Here is a 24,843-nt window from a genome sequence, read left to right on the forward strand (position 1 = left end):
AAAAAATGATAAACGAGAATGTCAGATATTGACATATTATGGTGACCCCATTCAAGTGGGATAAGGTACAGGAGATGATAATGATGATGATAATAATTATAAATATAGACTTTCTATAGCTGTAAGACTTCGTTCCGGACATAATTCATTAAATAGATTTGCGTACACGATAAAAAGTCGTCATCAACCCATATTCGGCTCACTGCTGAGCTCGAGTCTCCTCTCAGAATGAGAGGTGTTAGGCCAATAGTCCACCACGCTGGCCCAATGCGGATTTGCAGACTTCACACACGCAGAGAATTAAGGTAATTCTCTGGTATGCAGGTTTCCTCAAGATGTTACAAACAACGATACAAAGTACACTCACCAATCTGCTTGGAGTGTGCCTAAGGACGTTTATCATATCTTACTGGAATGTGTCCGAAGCGAAGTACATTTTAAGATAATTTGAATAAACGTAGGTAATATTAATTAGTCTCAAGATAGTTTTAGATAATGCATGTTATAGCGTAAGTAGGATTACGAGAGCCAAATAGTCACTTTAGTGACTAAGCTCTTTAAAATATAAAAAAAAAAAATAGACTTTATACTTACTACTCTAAGTATATAATACTAAAAATAATTATGACTGTGATATAAATGTAATAAGTAAATTCATAATAGGTCTTAATATTATTATAATCGGTCACTGAAACCTTACATATCATATTATAGGTATTACTTATAGCGTAGGTAATCGACAATAGAATTACACTAGGATCTGTGTCACGAGTTTAATTCTATTATATACCAATGATAATTTTATACTATAGATAGGTTACGTACAAAATCACCGCGAAAATTGATCTGAAATTATTTCCACTGAGCGTAAACATGCACAATTTTGTCTTTAATTCCATTATATATTTATGTATGTATAGATGTTACACTTTTTTTTTTTAATATTAAGAGATAATATATTTAATGCTAGTACTTCTAACCTAATAAACACATAAACTTTTTTTTTTGTTACACTTCCTGAACACACAACTTGATATTGTAGACGATATTTAATTTGTTTAGGTAAATAACGTTCGTTGTTTAACAAGCGACTAAATGAAGTCAATTTTCCACATTAATAAATGTCCACCTCAGTTTTGATGCCCCATCTCTAGTATAATATATTATTGCCTGCTACAGTTAGTAGTGATCATAAAGTTCAATTTATTTTAGTGAACCGCAAAAGATAAATAGTTTTGGATTTCATTAATTTTACAGATCGTTCGTTCATCCAAAAATACATTAGGCAAATGTACTTTTTCACACTCTCTCTCTCTCTATCTCTCTCTATATAGTAAGGAGTATCTCTAAGGAGTATCTCTGCGTGATCGAATCAGAAATGAGGAGATCCGCAGAAGAACCAAAGTCACAGAAGCTCAACGAGTTGCGAAGCTGAAGTGGCAATGGGCGGGGCACATAGTTCGAAGAGCCGATGGACGTTGGGGTCCCAAAGTGCTGGAATGGCTACCCCGTACTAGTAAGCGCAGTGTTGGCCGACCCCCCACCAGGTGGACTGACGACATCAAGCGAGTCGCAGGGATTCGCTGGATGCAGGCGGCTCAGTATCGTGATGTTTGGAAGTCCCTACAAAAGGCCTATGTCTGCCTGCAGGCAGTGGACGTCCATCGGCTGATATGATGATGATGATGATGACTTTTTCACACAAATTTGCAAGACAATTTGTCATTTCCTAATAATATACTTCACACAAAGTATCCAAACGGCGCAGATGATATTTATTAACCGGTAGTTTCATTTAAACCAATTGTGGCCGTAATGTCTGCACTTTGCACATCAACACAACTTTGCGACAGCGAATTTAATTTAGTGGCGAGAGTTGTGTTCACGACGTGCCCTGTGAGTCAATATTCCACACTTTACGTAGAAATTTGAAAAAAAAAATCAATTTAGTCAGACTTATTAGTTACATTTAGTCAGATATTTAAGCGCGTGGATCTTTTATCAATGTGGTAATGTAATAATAACTCAAAATAATTTTATTTATGGACTAAAAAACAGGAAAATGTATGTATTTAATGCATTTTTTTTACTACAGAACCCCTTTATGTGTAATGTGGCATTTTGATTTTGTTTTATTTTTTATCGTATCTATACTAATATTATAAAGTTGAAGAGTTTGTTTGTTTGATTGAACGCGCTAATCTCAGGAACTACTGGTCCGATTTGAAAAATTCTTTCAGTGTTAGATAGCCCATTTATAGAGGAAGGCTTTAGGCTTATATTATCCCCGTATGCCTACGGGAACGAGAACCACGCGGGTGAAACCGCGAGGCGTCAGCTAGTTACCAATATTTGGGCCCAAACCTTAATTTTGTTTCTTCTTCCCGTTATCTATCTAGCCCATTTTCTTTTAGTTATTTTTTTTTTGTTTTTAGTTCTCGATGTAAAAAGAACGGAGTCAGAAGTTTGGCATGTCTCTCTGTCTGTGGCATCTAAACGGATGGACCAATTTATTTTTGATGCAGTTTATTTTTATTTCCAAATTGACCGAAATGGATCGTACCTATACCTATACCTTTGATGAAGTGAAGTCAACGCGACTTTGATGTTTTTCTTATTAAGTATGAAAAATAATCTAATAATCTTATAATTCTAGATAATACTGATTACTTGCCGGAAGTTATTAAACAATTTAATTTATTAAAAATAAAGGCTTGTGCTTAATAGTGAGCCAAATATGGGTAGTGAATGATGATACAAATATTCATGATTGCTCTTTCCATTTTTCTGCAACTTTAATTGTAGATAAGAGAGAACAGTATATATTATATACCCTAAGCATTGTTTGTTTCAGGTCGGACATGAAAAATCTCGCTCCTTTGCTGGCTGTCCCTATCAGCGAGTACGTGGTAACTTTCATCTCTCTACTAGCCGCGGCCACACTGCTTTCGTGGACGACAGGTAACCATTCCCATTTCATTTCAATTATTATTACTCCAAGTCGTCGTCAAGAGGTGGCAGGGGGGTTAGCAGATACTGACCCCCTGCCATCGTTACTTACGTTATTGTATATGGATAATTATCGTCCAGAAACAGAGCAACACTTCACAGGGCAGGCAATAAATCCTACAGTGCCACCGTGTGTCCATAAACTTGCGCCCCTGATTTCTTCTAGTCTTTGGGCTTAACTCTGGCTGCAGGGCCCAAAGCTACCGGTGACGCGACTGTATTCCTAGTCACTTTTATCTTCTACCCTAATGCACATTCAGAGAAAAAAGAGAAATAACTTCTTGGAAAAGATTTCTTTTCCCGACCAAATCAGCAACACAACACAAAACAATTATTTATAAAATATGAAAATTAATGAATCCGGGAGGAAGAAACGCGGGCGCAGAGTGCACTGCCGTGCGCGCTTTCCCTACCACACACACCCGCCCATTCACTGTTAGCAGCTATTGATATTGTTTGTGTGGTGTGCAGAAGGGCGCTCCGCCCGTAGGTGGTCGGCGGGAGAACGCGGGCGCAGAGTGCACTGCCGCGCGCTTTCCCTACCACACACACCCGCCCATTCACTGTTAGCAGCTATTGATATTGTTTGTGTGGTGTGCAGAAGGGCGCTCCGCCCGTAGGTGGTCGGCGGGAGAACGCAGGCGCAGAGTGCACTGCCGCGCGCGCTTTCCCTACCACACACACCCGCCCATTCACTGTTAGCAGCTATTGATATTGTTTGTGTGGTGTGCAGAAGGGCGCTCCGCCCGTAGGTGGTCGGCGGGAGAACGCGGGCGCAGAGTGCACTGCCGCGCGCTTTCCCTACCACACACACCCGCCCATTCACTGTTAGCAGCTATTGATATTGTTTGTGTGGTGTGCAGAAGGGCGCTCCGCCCGTAGGTGGTCGGCGGGAGAACGCAGGCGCAGAGTGCACTGCCGCGCGCGCTTTCCCTACCACACACACCCGCCCATTCACTGTTAGCAGCTATTGATATTGTTTGTGTGGTGTGCAGAAGGGCGCTCCGCCCGTAGGTGGTCGGCGGGAGAACGCGGGCGCAGAGTGCACTGCCGCGCGCTTTCCCTACCACACACACCCGCCCATTCACTGTTAGCAGCTATTGATATTGTTTGTGTGGTGTGCAGAAGGGCGCTCCGCCCGTAGGTGGTCGGCGGGAGAACGCGGGCGCAGAGTGCACTGCCGCGCGCGCTTTCCCTACCACACACACCCGCCCATTCACTGTTAGCAGGTAACTACTTAAGTTTATCATCAGCCTAGTTTTAATAGCCTCCTTGGTCCAGTGGTTAGTCCATGTGACTTTGAATCACGAGGTCTAGAGGCCCCGGGTTTTATTCCGAGAAATTCTCAGTAACAATTCTCAGTTGGTGGAGTTACATTCTTATGGCTGGGAGAGAACGTTATTAAGTCGAAACCCGTCATTATGATTTGTCAATCGATAGTCTTTGTTAAACAGTTTAACATTATAGCATAAGCCCACATTCTCGTGCATCGGAGAGAATGTTATCCCGTCGATTCCAGTCATTATGATAAACAATTGATAGTGTTCGTTGAAGAGTTTAACATTATCGCCAATATCAGACAAACGGGCCGAGATCAAACTCTGGACCTCTCAAATTTTCTTCGGTGCTATTATGGCAGTAGATACGGAAATAATACTTGGAAGCAAAAACTAATAAAAGAAATGACGTGTTAAGGAAAAATCGTGAAAAATACAGCACTTCTCCTCTAGAGTTACGAATAATGCGAAAAACATGAATCATCGTAGCGAATGCGATAATTTTATACCAATAAAGTGGAGCAGGCTGTACAGTGTACACTGTAGGTACGTTCCTTTATATGCATACCTAATTATTTCTAAAAACTAATTCAATATAAAATATCTCAGGATTTTTCTTCATTTCCTTACTTGCTAATTAGATTTATTATTTTAAATTTTACTACAAACACAATGCAAATAGACACAAGAGTTTGTAATCTTCGCATTTCAGTTTAATACATGACAATTTCAATTATTGTCTCCTGCATACTTATTGTTAATTAAATTTTAAGAAGTTTTTTGCTTGAAGGTAACAATAATTACATCGATGTGTAAAGGTGATAAAAGCAACTACATACCGAAGTCATGGTTATTAACCGCGGTCAAAAATTAAAAAAAAAAATAACACCGCACATATGTACCTACATGTAAAGCTTCATTAATTCCCATAAAGCTGAAAATTGGTACAACCGTTTAAAACATAATTATGAATAATATTTAGAAAGTCCTCATCGAAGCTGTACCTAAAAAAAATACTCAAGGTCAAAGTTTAAGAAATGGGTTAATTTATGATTTTTACGGAAACGGTAGTCGGCAAGTTCTATTAAATTATTGAGAACTTTATTAATAGATATAGAATTACATGTTCTACAATTTTGTCTCTGCTTATTTTATAAATCAACTTACCGTTTTCCTGGATATCGCAAAAACCCTGTTTTATCTGTTTTAAATGAGTAAAAATCATTATACAAATATTCAGCTTTATGGATATTAATGTGGCCTCTAATTTGACTATATATACGTAGCTATTTAAATAAAAACTTTCAACATAATAATATACGAGTATACACTTAAACAAAAATATTATTAGAAATTAGATCTAATGTCGAATAATTACTTTTCAGTAGGCAGTTCACTCGGGGGGAGTTCGATAGACAATGTCCGAGGACTTGGACTCGATCAGCGAGGAAGAACGTAGCTTGTTCCGACCCTTCACCCGAGAGTCATTGGCTGCTATCGAAGCCCGCATAGCTGAGGAGAATGCCAAGCAAAAAGAACTCGAGAAAAAACGAGCGGAAGGCGAGGTGAGACACCGGGACCGTACAACAACCTTAGCTAACTATTGTCTGTATGATCTGTCACAGGAGTGTCTAGTGCTGACCATACAAACCATTGAACAATCTGCAGATCTGCTAATGTGTAAGCTTAAATCAACAATAATAAAAATACTAAAATATCCAACACAGAACTTCACATTACTATCGTCAAAAATCAACAATATAGGGATACCTATACAAGTGTATTATAATGTCTTAAATGATAAGGGAATAGTCTCTGACGGATAATTTTTATTTGAACTATTCCAGACCGATTTGGGGCGGACGAAAAAGAAAAAAGAAGTAAGATTGCTTGCTTGCCCCTTTTTACATTTTTTTACGGCTCGTTTTTAGAACAAATAATGAGCAAGTTATCGCTGGTTCAAAATTATTTTGTCAAGTCGAAAACAACTTAGATAAATTGGCGTGACGATACACAATGCGATAACTTGCAATGCATTCTGGTTTATGCATATTAATCGCATTTTGAACACATCGCTTTGTCAATAAAGTCGTGAATGTATGGAAATATCCAGAAGCTTAGCTGTTTGAATCATATTAGTAAATTCTTACAGGTAATCTTTCAGTAGTTAAATACGAAAGCTTATCATGTTTATTTTGCATTCAATAATAAAGAGGTATTTCCGATCGATTCGATAATACGATCAATACCTTTAATGCAGAATAGCCAATGTCCCTATTACATGAAAACAAAATTTCCCCAACTATATAGTTTCCAAAAATTAGAAATAGAACTTTAGAATGTTTAGATGACCCTAACGTTGCAGTAAAATGAGCCTAGTGAAACTGTCTACAATCTTACACCTCAACCAAATAGACACTTACTTTGTTTCTTAAGTGACAACCTTTTAAAGAATGACTTCACCCTGTAAATGTTTATCGAAAATCCCAAATGAATGGACAAAGGAAATACACTAATTATAGCACATAACATTAACCATTATCATGCATTGCACACGATTGGCTCATATTTGCAACTCCATCGGCTGCTGTCATCTAGGTCTAGCATGGTGTTATCACCTAGCTGGTTTAGCGCAAGTAACGAACGGTCCCCTATTTTGATACCATTTAAATATTGTCTGACTTTACATTGGACACACCTTATACTCTGAACTTTTGCCTCCGACAACCCATTAATACTTAGTGAATAATTTTCGTTGCATAATTTAGAGAAAACCCAATATTTTTTATAAGATATAGACATAGACATTTTGCGCATCTCAATTAAAGTCATTCGCGTTGAAACGGTAACATAATAGAGGGAGACGTTCAGCAATCGCTTCTAGTTTTGCCGATATTGCATCATGAGAACACGGACAGCAGCACTGACAAGAGCGAGATGCTTTAAACGCGTTCACAAGCAATGCTCAAACACCGTAATAATACTAGTTGCTGTTAATGAAAGTACTATTCTCTAAATATTTTACAAGGTCCCTTTGTTGATGTCACTCATCTAGAGAATACTGCTACATGTAATCCAATAGGACTCGTATTATTACAACAATGCCTTGATCAGGTAGTGTAAAGTGACTTGTCATTTCAGCATCCACAACACAACAAGAAACCAATTTTAAACCAAATATTCACACACAGAACACTATTTACGCCACTTAACATTTAGCGTGTATTGGCAATATTTAATTTCATCCAATACCCTGAATACTCAATCGATTATGATAATAAATTAGAATTAAGAATTAAGAAAACAACAGTAAATGATAAGAATAAAATTAAGTCATCAGAAATTGTCAGTACACGCTCATTATTATGAACTTCTATAAGGTCTAAAATAATCGAAGTGTACTCTCTAGGTGCGTTACGATGACGAAGACGAGGACGAGGGCCCGCAGCCGGACGCCACGCTCGAGCAGGGCTTGCCACTGCCAGTTCGGATGCAGGGCTCCTTTCCTCTGGAACTCGCGTCCACACCCCTCGAGGATATCGATCCTTTTTATCACAACCAAACCGTAAGTCACATTTCTACTCCAGTCAAAATAGATGCCGAAAATTCCAAAAACTGTTTCATAAGCCCAATTTTATCCGAGAAAGTAGGAATATTATGGAATTAGTTCTAGTTAGCTTTAGATAAATTCCCAAGAAGCTAAAAATTTCCATGGACTTTAAGACACCATTACGAAATTGTGGGAGCTGTGAAGTGAGATGGCCCTGGGATCAATGGGGACTAGTCATGATTTTATTGTAATGGTAATCTAGCTAATCTAAGGACACCCTCTAAGCTAACAGCAACAATTTGGGAATTTATGCAAGGGGTACCTTATTTTATTCTAATTCGTTTAGGCTTATTTGTGGTGGTGGTTAATGGTCAATTTGGTGAATTTATTTTTATGTTTAGTTTATTGGGGTTTTAAATCGTCCTAAATTTTTAATAGTTTGTTTGGTATTTCTATCTTTACCTACTTTTATTTATATAGCAAAATCTGTAGTTATTTTCATCCAATAACAGTTAAACTCATTTAACATCGTCATTATTATTTATTAAATGTATTTGATTGTGCTTGTTTCAGACATTCGTAGTCATAAGCAAGGGTAAAGATATCTTCAGATTTTCGGCGACTGATGCCTTATGGATATTGAATCCATTCAATCCTATAAGAAGAGTGGCAATATATATATTAGTACATCCTCTGTTCTCTCTGTTCATTATAACTACCATCCTTGTGAACTGTATACTTATGATAATGCCTACCACACCAACAGTCGAGAGTACTGAGTAAGTATTCATTTGGAATTTTTAATAAATGATAGTTAAAATTTCTAAAAGAATTATATATTAAGAGATTACCAATTTATGTCATCTAATCATTAGTAGAATGCACGTTAGTTTCAAAATTTTTAGTATTCAACTAGTTTTCGACTTGTCTCAATACCCTAAGATTTAGATGATCGAATTAAATATTTTAATACCTATTATTAGATAACTATGTGGCTAGTTTATTACAGTGGTATAGTTAAGCCAATTTAGAAATAAATAAATGTTATGTATGTTTGGAAATATTTCCTTGATTAATAGAGTTAGAATTTTCTAACAATATACTATTACTTGTCTGGGCAATAGGTTTATCGTTATAGGTAAACAAAATTAGTTTGTGGATCGAAAAAACACGAGTTAAAAATCACAAGTCACAAGAGCAATTGTGTGCAAAATAGCATTTTCTTTAATAGGTGTATTACACAATCTTCTAAAATAGTATCGTTAAGGTACTGATCATCTGCATTACGTCACTATCATTAAGAATGTTGGAGTGTTCTGAATAACCTATTTCGTTGCAAGGAGTGAGTGTAGAGAATATACCTAAACACATCATCTTCCACGACACAATGATGCAGTGACCTTTACAATTTAGAGACTCATCTTCTTTTATGTCTTTCTATTTCGACACTACCTACTTGTTACAACCATAAAAATGTAAATACATAGGTATGTATTTGAATTCCATTTAGTTATTTACCTAGGCGTATTTAGATAATTGTATTGTTCTTGCTACCTTTCTACCCATCATGAAATTAACTTAGATTATAATTCATTTGGATAACCTAGAATTGTTTTATGATGACGTTATTGTCTACTTTTTGAGCGGCGTTCCACAATGGAGGTGAATTTTTACAGAGTTATCTTTACCGGCATCTACACCTTTGAGTCGGCGGTGAAAGTAATGGCCAGGGGTTTCATACTACAGCCATTCACATACCTTAGAGATGCATGGAATTGGCTTGACTTCGTAGTTATAGCTTTAGCGTGAGTAGTAGACAAATTTTATTATATTTATGTAGTAAGATGTTACAACAGTTAAATTGTAGATTTTCGTTCTTATCTAATTAAATATATATTTTATAGTTATTGTTTAGAGGAAAAATTTAAATTAGATATTTGTATGTTTTATGAATTATAAATTTTATTGATATTATAAATTGTCGGAAGAGAAATCATGATCACGAAACTTATATCATGACAGTATTGAGTAAGAAGATGTGGAAACATAATTTTAGTTAAGTAATAGTGTTATGCAGTTAGATATTATTAATCTAGAAGTTGTGGTTATGGGTGTGTGTTGCAGTTATGTGACGATGGGCATAGATCTCGGCAACTTGGCCGCTCTAAGAACATTCAGAGTTCTCCGAGCTTTGAAGACTGTGGCCATCGTACCGGGTAAATCTAATTATCCAATTATATATTTAGCATTAATACAATTATCTTAGTAAGTGTAATGTAGGCAGTAAAGTTAAAGCTTTCTAATAGTAGATTTACCGAGTAATTTTGATTAGTAAGAAAGACCAGGCTAAAAATATAAGATTGAGACAACATAAGTAAGTATGAGTGCTTTTTATATTGTTTACTGTAAAGAGTTGAGTGATAAATTAACAGATATACATATCAATTTAGAAAAAAATGAGAGTATCGATTGAACAATGACATAATTACGACCCGCAGGCTTGAAGACGATCGTCGGTGCCGTCATAGAGTCAGTGAAAAATCTCCGAGATGTGATCATATTGACGATGTTTTCACTGTCTGTGTTCGCATTGATGGGCCTGCAAATTTACATGGGTGTACTGACGCAAAAATGTGTAAAAGTCTTCCCAGAGGACGGCAGCTGGGGGAACCTAACTGACGAAAACTGGGAGCGATTTTGTCAAAATGAAAGTATGGCTATAATCATATTCGTGAGACATATACAAAATTTCGATACTTTTTTTAACATATCTTTACATTTTAGCAAACTGGTATGGTGGAGACGGGGATTATCCTCTTTGTGGAAATTCGTCAGGAGCTGGGTCAGTTTGAAGCTTAACATTTTGTTTGTTAAATTAATGATATAAATTCTGACTATATTAATTACCTTTTCAGACAATGTGAACCTGGTTACATATGTTTGCAAGGCTATGGTCCGAATCCCAACTACGGCTACACGAGTTTTGACACATTTGGATGGGCTTTCTTGTCAGCTTTCAGACTTATGACACAGGACTATTGGGAAAACTTATACCAGCTGGTAATATCACAAACTCAAGCTTTGAAACTTTTTGATGCATTTTCGGGGTTAACGTTATTTGTTTTCTCTTGCAGGTGCTAAGATCGGCAGGTTCATGGCACGTTTTGTTCTTCGTTGTAATTATATTCTTAGGTTCATTCTATCTTGTCAACTTGATCTTGGCCATTGTCGCCATGTCGTACGACGAGTTGCAAAAGAAAGCCGAAGAAGAAGAACAAGCTGAAGAGGAAGCTCTTAGGGTTAGATGCTGTTTATTATATTTATATTTTAATACACTATCAAACTTACGAGTCTAGTGATCAGTGCCTGCCTAACATGCACTATTATACCTATGGGTGTAATGATTGATTCATGTGGTCTTAAACACTACTAGGTCCTGGGTCTGATTTGGGCTGTGGAACATTAAATTTTTCTTTCTTCCAAGTTCTCAAGTTCAATTCTCACTAAAATTCTCATGCCATAGTTGGGAAGTTAATAACCGCTACTCCCCGTGTCTAGGAGAGCGCAAACCGTTGGTCCCGATCATTATTGTTGGTATGTCACAGTAATCATTACAGAATAAAACATTATCACCCAAAAGACCAAACGTGTGTTGCTCAACTCCAAATCTCCCTCGTTGTAAGAGCCCTGGTCCTGTAGTGGGCGTTCAAATATGATGTATAATATGTCCAATGTAATGTATAATGTTTCTTACGATTTTATAGGAAGCAGAACAGAAAGCAGCAGCGAGAGCTGACAAACAGGAGGCGCGGGAAGCTCACGCGCGGGAACAAGCGGCGGCGGCGGAGGCGGCGGCCTACGCCGAGGCGCACCCCGCCAAGTCCCCCAGCGACTCCTCCTGTCAGAGCTACGAGCTGTTTGTGAACCAGGAGCGTGGCAACCAGGACGACAATACGCGCGAGCGCATGTCCCTCCGTAGCGACCCCTTCCAGGACTCGGTGAGCACTCAGCCAACGCACAAGCCCACCGCCGCCGAATCGCACCACGAACCGGCCCGCCGGCAAAGGAAAGTCAGCATGGTGAGTATGCGCCCCCCACGCCGACATCCCGCTGCCAATGGTTCAAATATTCTGATTAATCTAATCTAACCTAACCTAACCTAACATAGTTAAACAAGGTGAATAGAGGTCTATACAATATTTTTATGTGGTTGATCTCTCATTGCAGAATGATGCGTACTAAGTTACATAAAGTTTAATTTGTTTTAATTAACCGATAACAATAATTGGAAGAAAAAAATCATAATTAAGAAACCAAAGAATAGAATAATAATAATGTTTTTATTAAAAGTAATACATAGAAATGGTTAAATTGTACAAATAATAATGAATAGTACAATATAAAATCTGGGAAGGTTAAAAAGACTCTTCCCAGGCGTTATTCTAGTCCAGAGTATAAACTATTTTCTATTTTTGTCCTGATTCACTCAATTCAATCTATACTTATAACTAATATTATGAAGAGGAAAATTTTGATTGGTTTTTTTGTATGTATGTTTGCATTGAATAGGCTCCGAAAATACTGAACCTATCTGAAAAAATATTTTACTATTAGGAAGCTACACTATCCCCAGGTGCTACAGGTTATATTTTATCCCTATATTCATACGGGAAGTACGCGCATGAAACCGCATGGCGTCTGCTAGTATGAAAATAAAGGGCTGGGCACTTCGTCACAAACTGTCTTGAGTATACTGTTTCGCGCTGTGCTAAATCTCTTGCGGGAGGAGGCCACGTGTATTCTAATAATAGCATAAAATTCAGGCACTCCCGATTCGGTAAACATGCCAGAGACATACTCAATACTCGTATATAGGCAGACCCATCAATATGCGAAATGTATTATTGTATTATACGCGTATTAGGACGTGTAGGACGTGTCTAAGGAAACTTGTATACAGTTGCAGGAATAAAAACACTGTCGATATGCGTTAAACAATGTTTTGATGGGTCTGATACATTTGCCAAACCATCGCGCTAGCATGCTCCGTCGAATCGAACGTGACCTTACTTACTTATATTTACATGCTGATACAACCCAAACCACTGTTTCATTCAGTGTTACTTCCGGTATCTTCTCTGTACCTGCGCGAAATACCATAATTTCAGAATTTTTTACATTTTATTTCAGTTCATGGTCATTAGCATAATGCTCACATACTGAAATTAGTTACCTATGGCTGTTGATAGAGGGATTTCCACCTGCTGCTGAACTTCCATGTCATACGCATAACTAAGACTGTTAAAACAAGTACCTTTAATGTAACATTCCACTTTCGTAGCCCTTAGTTCCTCTATCAAACTGTTGTTATCAGTATTAAAAAGATCCGGAGAGATAATACCACCCTGGCAGATACCGCATTATAATTTATAACAATTAGAAAATAAAATATCATTTCGTTGCGGAAGATCAAACACTAAAAGTATTTTATTGCATCTGTATTCAACATTGTTTAGGTACAACCTAAAGACAAAAGCTAATGCAGAAATTAATATGTCCACTAACCACCATCCATGTGGATATTAATTTATATATTTTTAATAACTTCAAAATTATAAGAAACTATATAGTTACATCAATTTTAACATTAACGATTTTAATTTAATTGAAATAAATATTATATTTTTAAAACTTAATATTAAAAATCATGTAACTATTGGCAGCGGAAGACCTTTTTTCAACTTGACATTATAAAAAGTTCACGCTGCTTGTCGTCTTTTGCAAAAATAAAATTAACAATTGGGACACGATTTTGAAATAAACATTCTTCATTATCACAGTTAACACATTTGTCACACGTAATTCAAGTTGAAAAAAACGGTTTTAATAATATTCCTTATGATTTATGTGATGTTAAGCTTTTTTTTCCTTTATGGAGATCTGCTTTTTGGCAAATACACAGACAGAGGTTTTGTAAAAATAACAAATTACAATAAATTATATTAGGTATTGATTTTTGATTCCGAAAATAGATGAAAAAATAATGAAAGATCACCTTTTTTACCTATTTTCTACAATAATAACTTTTTACCGTTAAAATTGTGTATTCATCTGAATATTTGCCAATAAAATTTTATTGTTTTAACTTTATTTCTATCATGAATTAACGTTTATTTTAAAACACTGATTACGACAATTTATTTGGATTTTGGTTTCGAGGCATGCTATTAGTTGGACCTACCATCTCTACTGTCACTTTCATTAATTTTAATCTTATCATTTTCCAATCATCGCGCCTGCACAGCTGCAGATAGATGTACTTAAGTACTTTATATTTGCATTACCTACTTTTTTTGTCGTGCTGGCCTAGTACATAGTATGTATATTTTCTGTATTAGATAATATGTTCTTTCAACATGATTTTACATTTCGAATTTGATATTACGCAAAACAAAGATTTGTATTAATTTAAGCATGATTTAGAGAAAAAAAAAATAACGTAGCTTTTAGAGAATGTACCTCCCTAGTGCACTCTATATAGTTGGATTTCGTTTTATAAAATCTCGATCTCCAATATTATTTTTCATGTATTCTTGAAGTTTTCATTAGGTACTAACTTACCAAGTTTGTTCAGTTTGGTAAAAGGCGGCATGTAAAATCATTTAATTAATTTACAGTAATACTAAATAGTATTGGAGAAAATGAGTCTATTGTCATGTTAGATTGTTTCTTTGGTAATGTGAACATATGAACGGGTCGAGCTGAGACTGAACATATCACCGGTGGAGAGGTAGGTTCGGTCATTATAATTTGTAACTTTAAGAATTTCATATAACTGGGACGTGCCAGAGAAAAGTTCCTAAGAATTATATAAATAAAAAGTGATTTGCATCTAATAATACGACAATTCCTCAATTTTGATGAGAGTAAAGGAGGCTACACTATAAAGAACAGTTCTCATGACTATAGATGTAGATTTAAAACAAACATAGCTACGGTAGGAATTAGTCAATATGCAAATATGCATGTAACTTATCCCCACATTACTTCATGTGTTTATAAACAAAGTTACTTGACTAACTGTTGCTTTACATCATTGCCATCGCTTGATTTTTGTACTTCATTCATGTTAATTATTTACAATAAGAGACTTGTAGAAAATGTATCTGTCTTCATCGTACTGTGAAACATGTTTTTTTTCATTTAGAGTCTACAAAATCTTATTGTAACATAAATTTCATCAAATTTTTTTTTTTAGAATTTTTGTACTTAGCTTTTTTATGTATTCGAATATCACTTTCGATAAAATATTTTATGTTAGTTATTTGTTTTTTTTTTCTTTTATCGAAATTATATTATGCCCTTCCCTATTTCTTGAATGTCTTTTGATAAATTCTCGAAGGTGATTGTAATTTCACTTTTTCTGTGTATTAAAGGTTCCCCATCCTGAACGCATAAATAAATACGGACAGTTGTCATATGGGCCACTGCGCGAAGGCTCGCAGGTTTGTCCAGTTAACCACATTGGTGTTTGTGTTCCCCTTCCTTTTCCTTTCAATTTTGAGTAACAATTTTCATTATTTCCCTTCGCTAATATTTAATTGTATAATTTGTTAGCTCTAGTCTTACCTTACCTGCATATTGCAGCAATTCATGACTGACATTTATTGCGAACAAAGTATTTCGAACAACACATGTCCAACATCATGCATTGATGCAATTAGATTAAGCACTTTAATTGCTGTATATCCATAATTTTCCTTTTTCTTCGTATCTTAAAACTGAACTTTTTGTTTTATTACTTGTTTATCGGCACATGAAAGTAAAATTTTAAGCCATCGTCAAATTTGGGCTCTGTTATAATAGAACCTTCTCCAATAATGCTTGAAGTAATATCGCCTCTGTTATCAATTGCCAATCAGTATTAATATTCACATTAATTTATCATACTCGATCTGAATTGAGGAACGAAAACATTAAATTAAATGACATTAACTTTAGTATTTCTCGAATCCAAATAAAGTAATTGTAAATACATTGAAAGAAAACTTACTTGTTCTGTTAAATGAATTGTAATTCTTGATAATGTTCGTGATTATTTGAAACTGTTTTAAAATATAGAATGCTTTAGGCCTCATTGTCACTCCCCGGATCACCATTCAATTTACGTCGAGGTTCTCGAGGGTCGCATCAAATGGCTCTGAGGCCAAATGGCAGAAATCGATATCCACCGGGAGCTGATCGCAAACCACTCGTGTTATCTACGTATTTGGATGCTCAAGAACACTTACCATATGCGGATGATTCGAACGCTGTCACCCCAATGTCAGAAGAAAACGGTGCTATCATAATACCGGTCTACTACGCTAATTTAGGTTAGTACACTTAAGACAATAATTTTCTTTAAAAATTCAATCTAGTCTGAAAATCTCAGAATCGTATATTCAAGAGTTCGATAAATATGAAATTTAGAGTAATTATTGCAACGTATAAATACCTAATAAACCTGAGTTTAAATTAAATTTTTTTTATTTGCAAATTGTCAGTATAACAAGAGCTTGGTATAAATAAGGAAGCATACAATTGTGAAGTAAACTAATATTAATTTTATTTCTTCTAATTAAACGTTTTTTTTTCCTCTTTTCCCACATTAATGTGTTTCGCAACATTTGGGAAAGTAGAAAATAAAAATGGGATTTTTTTTAACTTCGAAATTTAGCATTGTCTGTAATAGGTTCAAGGCATTCGTCATACACGTCACACCAGTCTCGGCTATCCTACACATCACATGGAGACCTGCTGGGCGGCAAGGCACAAACCAAGGAAGCGAGGCTACGAGGACGATCGGCGTCAAGAAACCACAGCGTGACCTCACAACCACATGCATATCCGCTGCCGAGGCAAGATTCATCGCTCGTATCGAGACCTCTTAGGGAATATGTGAGTTTTCCTTTTATATTTTTTGTTTCTAACTGTCTAACTTATGACTAAAAGGTATCAAACTAAATTATTTAATTTGAGGAAAACATATTTGATTTTTTGATTGAATATTTAGCTTTCTTTGTTTAACACTATAGCAAATCTCATTCAAGGACGCAAAAGACGCCGAAGACAATAAATAAGATTTCACTAGTCATTTTACCCTTAATTGAAACGGGATCTGATTCATGCCTTTTGTATATAGGCTCCCTCACATAGTTTCATGGATGATGGATGATGATACTTAACGAATAATAATCATTGTAAGTTTATATATACTCAACGTTAATCCTACTTCTGATTCTACATTTCAGGATATAAGCACAACGGAATGTACAGATGAAGCCGGCAAAGTGTTAAAGCAATCCAACGACAATCCCTTCATTGAGTCGTCTCAGCAGCCCAACGTAGTCGATATGAGAGGTAAAATAAAATATTATATTTCTTCTTATCTGTAGCCATTGGTGTAACTATACTATACTATTTGAGATGTAAGGTCCGCAGCTAATTCATTGAACGGGCCTCGGAAAAATGCTCAATGTTAATTTTAAATGTTAGATCATTTCTGATCTCAAAGCTCTAGTGAGCTCAGACCCGGAGGTACTTTGCCAGCCCTACCGTCTTACAGTTTTGTCACTGTATGTAGCTCTCTTAATCTTTCTGCTTCCGGTTCGTCATGTGGGTTACGTTATGAATATATTCTGCCTAAAGTGTTGCGATAGATATTCATCATCATGTCAATTCAATGAAACCTTTATAAGATCTTATTAAAAATACTACCTACCTTTACCTAATGCTTTTCTTGCCTTACCTTCTTTTCTACCTTTATTGATATGAAAATAAGGATTTAAAACATTTTGATTGATTATGAAACACGGCTAAAACACGGTACGATGCCGTGTAGAAACCAAAAGGGATGTGGATTTTCATCCTCCTCCCAACAAGTTAGCCCGCTTCCATCTTAGACTGCATCATCACTTACCATCAGGTGAGATTGTAGTCAAGGGCTAACTTGTAAAGAATAAAAAAAAAAAAACTCAGGTGATATTAGGTCGGAGTATGCCCGACTAGTTTCGAACCCATACGGGACCCAGTTTGAATCGTGCCGCGATGCAAGAACCAGCTCATGACTAAGGGCCCCGTATGGGTTCGAAACTAGTCTGGCATACTCCGACCTAATATCACGTGAGTTTTAGCCGTGTTTCATAATCAATTAATATGAATAATACTCACAATAGTTTAAATTCTAAAATTTAAAACATATGTTTATGTGTGACAATTAGATTTATTATTTTTATTAATTATTCTATATAACATTCCAAACCTATGTCACAGAAAACATATTTATGTACATAATTAAATATAATAGTAATATACATGTACATAATATATGTACATAATTGAACTAAGCATATCCAAACTAAGTCATGTTGCACTTATATGATACTAGCGGATGCCTGCGGATTCGTCTGCCCTTAAAGGCCGTACAGACTACTTTAGTATATTCGTCGAGTACAAACAATTTTTGGGCGGTAAATCTAAATATTATTCGTACCCGACTAAAGTAGTCCTTAACTAGGCCTGAGACCTCTTAATCTAGCCCTCTCGCAAAATCCATTCTTAGTGGACCTCTACTATCTATAAACTGCCTGCCTTTCATCTTTGTACATCAAGCAGTTTATGAGATTAAAATATTTTTTGCACATTTATGTTAACTAATCATAGTTAGTCTAGGTGGTCAAATACTCTATCGTTTCAAAAAACATTGATCGCAGCATTCCTAAGAAATTTTTACATTCTTTCTTTATATCTGTTACCGTGAATTTGTTAACGTTTTAAGATTGCAATTTAACGGTTTCGCTTCGATAGATTATGATATACCGAAAAATAACACGTTAAATTGTAATCAGTATGTTCAGTTCACAATATGTCGAGAGATTACAATATGGCGAGTGAGATTTTATATTAACGTATTTTACAATTTAACGGTGACACGTCCTTTTCTCTCATATCTTAGACTCGCAATCTCTTTTATCACCAAACTTTAATAATTTTTTCTCAATTTTTCAGATGTAATGGTACTAAATGAAATCATAGAGCAGGCTGGAAGGCAAAGCAGAGCAAGCGATCAAAACGGTAAGATCAAAATACAAATAAATCGTAAATGTTTTATTATGAAGCGTATTTTTTTTTATATAAATCGACAAATAACTACCTATTTTTTTTCTGTAGATATTTTTTAATGTACCGATGTGTTTTTACTTTCAATATTATCGCTTGTGTGTTTTAATAAATAAAATAAAAAATATATATAAAACTAAATATAAAAAATAGAACGACAATCGACAATTTCTTAAAATAACTTTAAATGTCATATCTCAAATAAAATTAGGACTCTTTTTTTTATTTTAAACATCCAATTCCTTTTGTTTCATGAATATTTAATAGCTAATGTTTTCTCGTGTCTTGGAAAAAAGTATTGTATAAATTGTAGACGAAATAGCAGTTACCGGCCGTGTATAGTCGCAAAAGCACATCGTCTTTTGGTATGTCTTGAGAAATGACATTCCAATATAGAAAATCACTTTAACACCGTAACAATAATTATAAAATTAAATTAACAAATTAATTAATTTCGTGGACTTTAATATTACTCGGCCGAGAATTGCTTTTCCAGCCTGGACATATCGTACAGGTCACGTTACGATTTATTGTGGAAAATGGAAAGTGTAAATGTGCAGTGGTATATCGCTATACGTACACAGTGGTCAGTTTGTACCATCGCGCACAGAATTGCTAAGTGTGAAATTATTTTGACTATAGGAGTTTTGGAGAATGGGTAACTTAGCTTTGTGATATTATTCTATTGGGGTGGAATGTTAATTTAATATGGATAAGCTAGAAATAGATGAAATAGATGTGACTTCGGAAGGAATTGTAATACTGGTTCGGAAAACAGATTATGCCGACCAAAATTCAGCATTTAAAAAAATATATTTATTTACAATGTTTCTTCTCATTTACAAATTAATATTGCTAGGCCCAGTAAAATAATAGCACACAAAGCTTTACTCATTTTCCAAAATTACCTGTAGGTAATAAAGACAATCTTGCACTTGGTGATTTTATGCATGATTGTGCGCAAACTATCTTATCGTTAGCGATCTACAGTTCGCGCGGCGAGAGTTTGGCTTTGACCTTCGGATGGAGGGGATTACTGCGCATGGGTACTGTCACGCACACAATACTTTTCCTTTTTTATGTACCAGGTTGGATATTTGAGTGGGTCAAAATTCATGTATAGTGATAATAATGCTAGAAAATAATACGAAGTAGATAAACTTCTTCATTTATTAAAACTATTGATAGTTATTTTACATATTTAAAATGTTTATACAGAGACAGCAATGAAAATTCTAAATAATTGTTTTTAATAAAATTATTTATTCCAAGATACATGTAAAATTGGTACATAAGAACAAAAGAAAACTTAAAATAATTATTAAATACAGTGTGTCCCTGGATAATCTGCAACACCAAAAGGGGGTAATATTAATATTTAACAAAAAAACTTAAACAAACAAACTCAACAAATAATAACAATCGACAACAATTAACGAAAATAGCAATTCATTTGTGAACGTGATTGTACAACAGGAGTGCGCGGTACGTCGTTTCGGTGCGAGAGGCAGGTAACGACTGGAGCGCCAATCAGAGCACCGCGCACCCGCCCCGCACCCCGCTAATGCCCGTTGATACCCAATTTCTGATTTCTGCGCAATAACGGTCAAAGCCAAACTCTCGCCGCGCGAACTGTATCAATTTAAATTGATTGATTGATTGATTGATTTTAAATCCTCGCGAGGCCTGTACTATTAAAACCATCATTTTACCAACCGACAGATATATTTTATTTTATAACATGACATAATAAATTGTTACTCATTTAGGTACACTACACCGCAAACTAATACACAAAGGTATTTGCTCATTATGCAGAAAGCATAATTGGCAAACTGGACCATTTGTGGGTGTCATTTATTAATTAATACTGAATATTTATGAAGCACAAGCACAAAGAACCTTTGAGAGCACCAAACTACCTACACGTTGTGTTTGCAAAACTTTACACCAATATTGAAAGTTCAAGTCAAAGATTATGACATTTCACGGCATTCGCTTTGCTATATATTTGAGCAACATCACAATAACCAATTTTAAACGCTGTTTTATTTATAAAATACTTTTAACATGATTTGCTTTCGTTTTATATCAAGCAATATAGTACCTACCCTAATAAGAAAAAATGTACACACGTAAATGAAAAAAAATAAGATGCCCTTTTTCCGAATATACCTTAACTAGAATGAAAAAGTAAAAAAAAATATATATTACTTTATATTAATTAATATTATGTTATGTGCACATAAACATTTATTTTTACGCTTACAAACACATGCTTGAAATTTTATTTTCCTTGTGCCTTTAGTATATTTCGATTACCGAATTACTGATTATCAAAAATTTTTGACGATTTTTGTAGTGTAAAGTAGTTGCCCTTATCACTTAGGTTACCTAATTTGAGGAATCACGATATTCATATTTTTTGGTACTTCAATTTTGAAATTAGATATAACGCATTTACTGCGTTATATCTAATTTAGATAGCATCATAGCCATCATGTAGATGCAAAAGCTTTGATTTTGAGTCACTTGAGTTTTGAGAAGCCGCTTTCGACGTGGTTTAAGGTGTTTGGAGCACGGTAATATGCACAAGATGGAGTAGGCATGGCATTTGTGCCCATCACAAGAGTATGGGTATTTACTCTTGAGTGATTATCGTGCCATCCGATCATTTTAATAGTTGAGATAAATGACAGCCAACAAAATTCAAAAAATATGAATATTGGTGTCTAAAATTTAGAAAAAAGCCCCGATTGAAATTTTCTAAAGTTGCCATAGTTATACAATATTTGGAGTCGGGGCTACTAGAAGTTTAAGAAAAAAAAAATAATGAGCGAATACTAACATAGCTGTTTCTTTCTCTCTTGAACACACAAAACACACGCACCGGTAAATGGGACACAACAGTGTCAGTGTACTACTTCCCAACAGCGGAAGACGATGAGGATGGGCCCACCTTCAAAGAGAGACTCCTCGAGTGTTTTATGAAAGGAATAGATTTCTTCTGTGTGTGGGACTGCTGTTGGTTGTGGCTGGAGTTCCAGAAATACGTGGCTTTGCTGGTGTTCGACCCATTCGTCGAGTTGTTCATCACCTTATGTATCGTGGTCAATACGTTGTTTATGGCGCTCGACCATCACGATATGGACAAAGATATGGAGAGAGCACTCAAAAGCGGCAATTATGTAAGATTACGCATATTATATTAGCAATTTTATAATGCACTTACTTAATGATCTTTTTGCATCACGTCAATTTATATCACATTTTATTCAATTATTTTATAATTTATATTATTTTATATCATCAAATATTTTAATTTCACTGCTCATGTTATTTGTCTCTGTTTCAGTTTTTCACAGCGACATTCGGTATTGAAGCTATGTTGAAATTAATAGCAATGAGTCCCAAATATTACTTTCAAGAAGGTTGGAATGTGTTTGATTTCATTATTGTGGCCTTATCGTTGTTGGAGTTGGGTCTGGAAGGTGTACAGGGTTTGTCAGTATTACGTTCGTTTCGTTTGGTAAGTTTTATTTCAATAAACTAATAATATAATATTTAATTATATAACTAACATGAGCACACAAAACACTTATCTAGAGAATAAGATAACGATGAAAGGTATTATATTCCATTGCCTATTTTTATGATATAATTTGATTGTGTTTTAACTGCCGTCTTGTGATACTTAATTATGATAATAATTACTAATTCGTAATACACTAATGTGATAACATATATGTATTTATGTGTGATAAAATATTTTCAGCTGCGTGTATTTAAACTGGCTAAGTCTTGGCCGGCGCTAAACCTTATTATATCCATAATGGGTAGGACAGTGGGAGCTTTAGGGAACTTGACCTTTGTACTTTGCATCATTATATTCATATTTGCGGTGATGGGAATGCAGTTGTTTGGGAAAAACTATACAGGTTCTGTTTAAAACGCAATTTAGCATCTCTAACGATTTAGGCTTGGTTATTAATTATTCAGCTTCACACTCCCCAGTATTTCACACAGGGCTTGATTGACCATTACTTTCATACTGGGACCATTCGGCTCCCGCAGTGGCTTTATAACAAGAACTGGCTCCATCGCGAATGGGCTGAGACGGGACACGTTATAAAGCTATTCCACGCAGCTTGTGATTATAAGTTAAGCTTTGCATCAAGTAATATACTCGTAGAACAAACATGCAGCTTCGCTTCCCGAGGGTATTTCGATGCATCAGGACGTCAACTGATGGGATCTATGTCAGAATTAGGCTGTAAATGACTGTGGCTGTAGTGAAAACAAAATATTCCTTAGTCACATTTACCAAAAAAGGACTTGCGAATCGAAAAGCTCTCACTAATCAATTAGTAAAAAAAATAGAATAACATATATCCCACTCATACAGAAATAAATCAACGCACATTTTTGATAGGTTACTCGAGCACACATTTGCTAACTCTAGTTTAATTAGATCTAGAATCACTCAGTAATTCCGGAGATGTATATTTTGTAGAATAGAGAACTTAGAAAGGAGTGGAGTGATTGTAGGTCCTCAGAAAGGTGCTGCAGTAGCATAGGTGAAGCGCCGGTAAGCGAGCTTGTGTGACGCCTGGTTTCACAATTTGTACTTGCAGCTTCGAGTATTCAAATTGGCAAAGTCATGGCCGACACTTAATTTACTCATCTCTATAATGGGTAGGACGATGGGTGCCTTGGGCAACCTGACCTTCGTATTGTGCATCATTATTTTCATATTTGCCGTGATGGGTATGCAACTATTCGGAAAAAATTACGTGGGTAAGTCGAATTGGTGGGAGTCTTGCATGTTCGTTGGTGTATGTTTAAAGTTGGTGACGCCAGTGCCCGCTGAACTTGACAGTGAATCTACTTCAGGCGAGATTAGTCGAGTTTCATAGACATAATGAGTGAATTTTTAAATATTAGAAAAATAGTCGTGTGATTTTGAGCTATTGTCTAGTTTTCGAGTACCTACATAGCTACAAGTATATAGTGCTGAAGTAGATTCACTGATGTACAAGTTGATTGTTAAAGTGTGGATAGCGTCATAAAGGGTCAGTTCTCTCCGCTGACATGTTCGACTCCACACTTTAATTCGGGCTCCAGTCACGGTGTAATTGTAACTATTGTGTTGATGTGCGTCACACTCTTGTGCTCATTTTGTTAGGCGATTGGCAAGAATCGGTGTTATCCTTCCAAGTGAGCTTGTATTTTCAAATATTGTCTATCTACTCTTAGAGCCCCCAGCGAAGGCGCCTCACTTGTGAGACATTCATTGCCAGCTTTTCTGATCTTTTCAACTTGCATCTTATTCTTCCAAATATATCAAAGCCATCAAGCTAAAATATAGTTTCTGAGTACACTTTTTCAATTATAAGATTATAATGTGCTGAGTAGACTTTTAAATTTTGCATGTACATATATTATATATTTTAGAAATTATACTTTTCTTCTCAACTGTACCTACTTATTTGAAACAAACTGAGATTTCGAGTGTAAAGGTTTAAATAGTAGCATTACAATAAATTTATATTCAAACTTATTACATAAATTTTCAAGGATTTGTTATTTATGACCAAATAAATTAATAAAATCTGTTTTCATACCGCCAACACGAAATCTCTGTAAAATAAGCATACATTTTACAACTATTTTTACATTTAATTTATCAACATACAAATTGAAAATTACTGAAATATAATTTATACTTTCACTAAATATATTAATGAATATTTAAAAAAAACTTTTTTTGGTTACTATTCTAACTTGTCTCCTGAAAGGTAAAGCTTTATATCTACATATATTATTTCACGAGCTTATATTTCTTGT

General features: G+C 35.4%; 2 protein-coding genes across 2 annotated transcripts in view; both read left to right on the forward strand.

The window, feature by feature from the left end:
• Nucleotides 1–3,648, forward strand: part of LOC112055357 (uncharacterized) — a 65,370-nt gene extending 61,722 nt beyond the window's left edge. Inside the window, exons 3-4 of the mRNA XM_024095468.2 lie at nucleotides 2,855–2,961; nucleotides 3,481–3,648. Coding sequence (XP_023951236.2) covers nucleotides 2,855–2,961; nucleotides 3,481–3,629 — 256 coding nt within the window. The 3' untranslated portion in view covers nucleotides 3,630–3,648. The remainder of the gene's footprint in view (nucleotides 1–2,854; nucleotides 2,962–3,480) is intronic.
• Nucleotides 3,649–4,116: 468 nt separating this feature from the next.
• LOC112043610 (sodium channel protein para) overlaps nucleotides 4,117–24,843 on the forward strand; it is a 31,945-nt gene continuing 11,218 nt past the window's right edge. Inside the window, 20 exon segments of the mRNA XM_024079502.2 lie at nucleotides 4,117–4,238; nucleotides 5,672–5,851; nucleotides 6,134–6,166; nucleotides 7,696–7,851; nucleotides 8,410–8,615; nucleotides 9,513–9,641; nucleotides 9,961–10,052; nucleotides 10,335–10,547; nucleotides 10,621–10,678; nucleotides 10,752–10,896; nucleotides 10,971–11,135; nucleotides 11,601–11,915; nucleotides 15,273–15,341; nucleotides 15,968–16,211; nucleotides 16,571–16,776; nucleotides 17,130–17,238; nucleotides 18,886–18,951; nucleotides 21,907–22,184; nucleotides 22,352–22,525; nucleotides 23,631–23,793. Of these exon segments, the coding sequence (XP_023935270.2) occupies nucleotides 5,705–5,851; nucleotides 6,134–6,166; nucleotides 7,696–7,851; nucleotides 8,410–8,615; nucleotides 9,513–9,641; nucleotides 9,961–10,052; nucleotides 10,335–10,547; nucleotides 10,621–10,678; nucleotides 10,752–10,896; nucleotides 10,971–11,135; nucleotides 11,601–11,915; nucleotides 15,273–15,341; nucleotides 15,968–16,211; nucleotides 16,571–16,776; nucleotides 17,130–17,238; nucleotides 18,886–18,951; nucleotides 21,907–22,184; nucleotides 22,352–22,525; nucleotides 23,631–23,793 (2,968 nt within the window). The 5' untranslated portion in view covers nucleotides 4,117–4,238; nucleotides 5,672–5,704.

The sequence above is a fragment of the Bicyclus anynana genome, chromosome 17, assembly GCF_947172395.1.
Source record: "Bicyclus anynana chromosome 17, ilBicAnyn1.1, whole genome shotgun sequence".
Lineage (NCBI taxonomy): Eukaryota > Metazoa > Arthropoda > Insecta > Lepidoptera > Nymphalidae > Bicyclus > Bicyclus anynana.